General features: G+C 39.0%; 1 protein-coding gene across 3 annotated transcripts in view; it reads right to left on the reverse strand.

The window, feature by feature from the left end:
• ANKRD42 (ankyrin repeat domain 42) overlaps positions 1 to 6,878 on the reverse strand; it is a gene marked incomplete at its 5' end in the record, with an annotated part of 47,540 nt that continues 40,662 nt past the window's right edge. For all 3 annotated transcript variants that reach the window (XM_014586451.2, XM_006144972.3, XM_014586450.2), the window contains 1 exon segment: positions 1 to 139. In XM_014586451.2, the coding sequence (XP_014441937.1) occupies positions 53 to 139 (87 nt within the window). In that variant the 3' untranslated portion in view covers positions 1 to 52.

The raw sequence follows: 6,878 nt of genomic DNA on the forward strand, positions 1-6,878 counted from the left end.
TTTTAAAACCAAGAGAAAAATCAAGCACATTTATTTAAAGTTACTTCACTAATTAGTACCTTCTTACAAACACTCCCCCAGAAGACACCTTTTTTTTCACTCGCCTCTTCTCTTTGCTTGAATCACAAGAAGAGTCTTCCTATAAATGAAGAAAAAGAGGGCCCACTAAAATTTTCACACTAGCACACATTTTCATCGTTCTACATTATCTGTTCAAAAGAAGGAGAAAATTAGCCATGCTAGTATTTTCAACCCTGATTAAATTTCTTTTAGGAATTTGTGTAAAAAAAAAATTCCCAAGTCAGAAATACCACTGCATTGTATCATTCTGAATCATAAGAGTGGGAGACTCCTTGAGTAATCATTTAGTCCTATCTCTACATAATATATCCCCAGAAGAGAACACCTTGTTATTTCTGCTTCTTAGACCAACATTTCACAATGTATTAATAACTGAACTGCAGAAGGTGTTAGTGTCATCCTCTCTGCAGGCCCTCTAGTGCTAAGAACAACATTTCCTGGCTTTTTCATTCTCTCTGTTACACTTAACCTTATTTTCCACTTTGTCCTCTCCCTAGCCCCTACTGTTTCTCTGAATATTTCTCATCCATCTTGGTATTTTGGTATTATCTTGATATATAATGACCCAGCACAAAAGGATAAATGCATGTGATGGGAAGGAGCAAGGGAAGGCTAGAATACAATAGATGTTCACTAGATGTTAATCATCTTTGAATAATTCTTCCAGTGCAGCACATAAGACAGCTCTAAATGCACAAGACATATTCCAGGGAGAGAGCCCATAGATGATGTTAGTTGCCCGTGACAAGTCTAATTTTATATACCAAACTTTACTATAAGTTCTATTATGTGGGCTAGCAGATGGCATAATGGTTAAGGCACTGGACTCTCACATGGCCTACCACGGTTCAAGTCCTGACCTGGTGACTTTCTCTCTCTCTCTCTCTCTCTCTCTCTCTCTCTCTCTCTTTCGATTTGGCACACATGCCCTAGAGCAAATTTTAAAATATTTAATAGTAATAAAATCAAATAATTATTTTTTATAAATTCTATTATGGCTCTTAATATAAAATCATATTTCTTTCATGTTCTAGAGAGTACCATTTACTACTAGGGGGGATATATATTTTTTTAACTTTCAAGTTAACTTTTAAAAAGCATCTAGACTTGGGAGAAAATGAAATGTAAGACCACACCCTTGCTAAGCTCGGTTAGGTTAATTCACATAGTAGTGGATGCACATGGAAGTAAGCTGCCATTATCCGCACCACTTAGAAAAACAGACCCACACATCTGTTCCCTCCCACTCCCTCAACTGCAAATTTGAGAAAGGAGCAAAAAGAAAAGCTGTCAGCCTTCTATAGTTATCCAGTATTTGTGGATATAGGGTAATACAGTCTCTTCTCTTGAAAAAGTTTACTAACTAGTCTAAAAACTAATAACAAAAAACTTCATTGGGACTTAACATATAATGTCATTGTACTTCATACTATATATTACATAACAAGATGAAATACATAGCATTACCTATATTTCACAAATGACAGAACAGAAGCCAAGGAAGTTAAATAAATTCCTCCCCCCACCAAGTTCACGAAACTAATTAAATGGTGGGATTCAAATCCAGATTTTGTATGACACCAAAGTTCATGTTGTCAGACCATTCTTCATTCCTGACTTTAAACAAACAATATGCTCATTCAGTTCCTACAGCTGTACCGTATACTCCACATACTGCACTGCATACCTTCATAGACATGCAGAACTCCTGAGTTATCTGTAATGGAGTAGCAGATAGGAAGAAAATGCTCAGCTTACCTCCCTCTGCAGTTTCAAGAAACCTTTAAGATCATTAGGATATTGGATGCAAAGACATCCATCAAAGAAAAAGATTGAGATGGGGCAGGATTTTAACCTATTTAACTAGACAGAATTACAGAAAACATAGAAAATGTAGGAAAGGAAAGGACAGTTACTCATCAGATGTAGCAAATTTTCTAGTAATTTAATAGCGTTACAAGACTTCCAGAAAGAGTAATATTTAGTTTTCTTTACCTTTTACATATGCTAATTCATTATAAGTGGGTTTAAGAATTCCAAATATTCTAGAAATGGTTAAATACCAAAGGCTCTATTAATGCCTAATATGTAACCTAACAAATATGTTCTATGAAACCACGTCTTACCATACCACTAGTTAAAAAGAAAGTATGTGTTTGGCATCCAGTAGGCCTCCAGTGAGTGCTCACTGAAGATTATAAGTTTTCAAATTCCAAGTTTCTGCAATTTTTCACCAACCTTACTCATTTCCTCATCATACAGGATAGCCAAAATACATTTCTCTCTAATAGGGTTTTTTCCTAAACCCAAGAAAAAAGAACTATGTATACTAAGATACTGAGTATATGAATCATGGTGCTTAGGCATCAAAAGCAATTCTAAATATAAATGCAGTCTATTACTACAACAAAATTAGACAACAATCCACATGAAATATATATACAGATAGCCCCCCAACTTAATATGGTTCAACTTACAGTTTTTCAACTTGAACATGGTGTGAAAGTGACAAGAATTCTGTAGCAATCATACTTTGATTTTTGAATTCTGATCTTTTCTGAACTAGTGCAGGGAAGGAGCAGCAAGCTGCAGCTCCTAATTAGCCATCTGATCACAAGGGTAAGCAACCGACAGTAATAAATTCATATTCAACTAGGATATCTTCAACTTAACATGGGTTTTTAGGGGTATAATCCCATCATAAGTAAGAAGCATCTATGAATTAAATATAACCGGTAGTTTCTGTTCTGAAAGAACAGAATGTATAGACTTACTGAAGAGATTAATAATTCAGTTGAAACTATCGGCAGATGTTGTGGATCTACAAATAATTGCATGAATATATGGAATCTTACATGCACTCCATGCAATCTGTGAAGTTCTAGGCAGCATATGAAACTAAAAGGAGAAAATTCCACATTCTTCCTTAGAGTACACTCTTCTTTTTTTTTTGGAGAGGTTTTTGCTATAGGGTGCGTGCGCTCGCCAGACAGACAGAGAGAGACAGAGAGACAGAAAGCGAGAAATCACCCCCCAGGGGGGATGGCCACGCCGTAATCGCTTCTCCTCCGTACTCCTCTCAGGATCTTGGGCACGCACACATGCGCCCGGTGTGAGTTTTAAGCCACCGGGTTCGGGACGCGAACCGTGGTCGACTATGTGGGAGTCCAACGACATAGCCATTATGCTAACTGCTGGTCCCAGGGTACTCTCTTAACAGAGTATCAAAATATAATAAAAAAACAAGTGACAGAAAAAGAGAAATCACAGACTTTAATCATTTTCCCCAGCTAAGAGCTGGACCTGGATAAACTCACTTAAGCCCACAACTTGCTCCAAAGACTTAAGGACTCATAGGCTTGGACGTCAGAGGTCAGAGAGAAGCCTGATGAAGAGTATATAAAAATGTAATCTGAGAGACCCTGTGTGGGTGGAGAAGTACACAGCTGACATTGTCTTCTTCGCACGACTGTTCCAGCCATCTTGAGAGCTTTCTCTGCCCTCTGCACAATGGCAACTCTTAAGGATAAACTCATTGCACCAATTGCAAAAGAAGAGGCAACGGTCCCCAACAATAAGATCACTGTCGTGGGTGTTGGGCAAGTTAGTATGGCATGTGCAATCAGCATCCTGGGAAAGTCTGGCTGACGAACTTGCCCTAGTGGATGTTTCGGAAGATAAGCTCCAAAGAAAAATGATGGATCTGCAACACAGGAACTTATTTCTTCAGACACCTAAAATTGTGGCAGGTAAAAATGGACATCCTCATGTATGTTACCTGGAAACTAAGTGGCTTGCCCAAATACAGTGTGATTGGAAGTGGGTGTAATCTGGATTCTGCTAGATTTCACTGTCTCATGGCTGAAAAACTTGGTGTTGGTGTTCGTCCCCTCTCCTGACCAGAAGGTGGCAGGAGAAGATTTAGTCAGAGCTTGAAGAATCCAAAAATGAATCCTGGATGAAAAGTTCATTTTATTTATATTTTATATACAAACACCACAGTAAACTCCTCCCAGCTTAAAGCCCTACACATTTCTCTATCCACTGACCATGTCTATTCATCTCTAATATAGTAAATGAAAGAAAAGGAAAAAGGAGAAAAGGACAAGAGAAAGGGAGAAAACACAATGAATGAATACTCCTATTTAGTAAATAGGAGTGTTTGGCACTGTGTGTGCCAATAAAGTGCACTCAGGATTTCTTCACAATAATTTCATTTTGCATCAATACAATCCCATGAGGTAGGTATTATTACCCTTCCCATTTTAAAGATGAGGACATTAAGACTCAGAAACTTTAGCATAAGAGGAAATTAGCAGTGCCAGAATTGCAGGGGCTATCAGAGGGTGGTGACAGTTGCTCATTTACAAAAATTGGGTATAACCTAAAACTGGACTGTAAAAACCAATGGGCGCAGAGTATAGTGACCTTGAGTTAGCTTTCCTGAAAACTTACACACTGTTAGTAGAAAGAGAGCTTTTTAAGGAAGGTGGATTCTGGAGTATGAAATATATATATATATATTGAGAGAATTTTGCTATAGGGCACGTGCACTCACCAGAAAGACAGAGAGAGACAGAGAGAAAGAAAGCAAGAAATCAGCCCCCAGGAGAGACTGGCCACACTGCAATCCCTTCTCCTCCATTCTCCTCTCAGGATCTTGGGCACACACGCCCACATGCCTGGTGTGAGTTTAAGCCACCGGGTCCAGGGTTCAAACCATGGTTGACTAGGTGGGAGTCCAGTGACATAGCCATTATGCCAACTGCTGGTCCCATGGAGCATGAATTAGACCCAACTGAGGCTTCCAAGCAGGAAGAGAGAATTTTTAAATCGCTAAAATAATTTTTAATAATTATTTAATTTTATTTATCATTATAATTTTTAAAAATTTGATGAGAGAAAGAAAGTGAGAAAGTAAGCTGCCAGGTCTGGGACTTGAAACCATAGTCAACCATGTGGGAGTCTAGAGCCTTACCACCTGCTGGCCCTGCTAAAAAAATTTTAAATGTCTAGGGACTAGCCGTTGGCATAATAGCTATGTCGCTGGACTCCCATGTAGTCAATCACGGTTCAAGTCCCAGACTCAGTGGCTTAAACTCACACCGGCACATCTGCGTGCATGACCAAGATCCCGAGAAAATGGAGGAGAAAGGACTGTGAAGTGGCCATCCCCCCGGGGGATGATTTCTCACTTTCTGTCTCTCTGTCTCTTTCTGGAGAGCACACGTGCCCTATAGCAAAAACCTCTCCAAAAAAAAAGTTTTTTTAAATGTCTAAATAGAAAATAATTTAGGAATGGCTCCAAAAGAAGTGTGCAGCTTGGTGATCCTCCCAAAATTATCCCACTTAGGAAGCTGGAGAAGAATAACTTATGTTCCTAACTTTGAGGAGACCGGGAGTCATAAAGTCTCTGCCACAAGGTAGAGAAACAGTAGATTTGAGGGTAAGCGGAAGGTTCTATATGGTAAGTGACTTTCTGCCCTCTAGCCAACGTGACATGACTTCACAGTTGACCTGATACTAAAGGTTCCCCAAGGGCTAAAGGTCTACAAGATGAGCATTGCAGGAGTGAGGAGAATAGATTGATTATTCTAGTTAATAATATACCTTGGAAAATCAAACACTGGTGAGATACCAAAATCCAAGGAAGTTGAGAGAGTGCTTCTTTTTACATATGCATACAAATACACATATGTGTTTGCAGAAGAAAATTTTGTCTGAGATGTACTATACTGTTACAGTAGCTTCCTCTGGAAAAAGTAATCTGGTGGGAGGAGGGAATATCTACTCCATTTTTAATATTTAATATTGATAATATTATATTTTTAAATGGTTATTAAGAAGACTCATGATGACGAGATCAGCGCATAGCTGGCAAACAGTTACATCACTGGACTCCCACGTAGTCGACTGTGGTTCAAGTCCTAGTCCCAGCGACTTAAAATTCACACTGAGCACATGTGCGTGCTGCCCAAGATCCCAAAAGGAGAATGGGGGAGAGGGAACTGTAGTGTGGCCATCCTCCCTGAGAGGTGATGATTTCTCACTTTCTGTCTCTGTCTCTCTGGTGAGTGCACACCACACCCTATAGCAAAAATCTCTCCCCCCCCCCAAAAAAAAAAGAAGACTGATGATGAGCTTGTGCAAAATAAAAAGAAACCACAAATTTTTTATTACAGATTAGATTTGAGGTGATACAGACATTGAACAAAATTAATTACTTCATGAAAACTGAAAAAAAAAACTTGCCTGTGGAAAGAAAGCATGAAACAGACCTGAGTCTCCACACTACGTCATGGTGAGCTGCCTGCCAGAGCCACATCATAGCCCTCTTAGCTAACACAAGAGAGTGAGGATCAAGGCCTCCCAACTGCACTTCCTGCCTGCTCTACTCTGAGACCAAGTGGCTAAAATACAAACACCATTTGGTGTTTTTTATGGGCAAATTTACTGTTTCCTGTGGTCCACTTTCTGTTCTGTATATCTGTTTCTCAAGTTACTTTCTTTTTACCTTTCTTCTACATAATGTCCTATTTGTCACTGGCGTTTTTCTATTTTTTTTAAGTTATAATGATTCCCAGTATGAAAAGAGCACAAGGCTATGGAAACAGAAGACTACATAGAGATTATATACTAATCTCAGGGCCAGCAGGTAGCATGGTGGTTAAGCTCTCTGGACTCCCATGTGGCTGATCCTGATTTGAGTCTCGGATCTGGCAGTTTGCCTTCTCACTTTCTCTGTCTCTCTGGTCAAATTAAAAAGTAATAATAATAAATAAAATTAAATAAAAATA

This window comes from Tupaia chinensis, unplaced genomic scaffold, assembly GCF_000334495.1.
Source record: "Tupaia chinensis unplaced genomic scaffold, TupChi_1.0 Scaffold000139_1, whole genome shotgun sequence".
Lineage (NCBI taxonomy): Eukaryota > Metazoa > Chordata > Mammalia > Scandentia > Tupaiidae > Tupaia > Tupaia belangeri.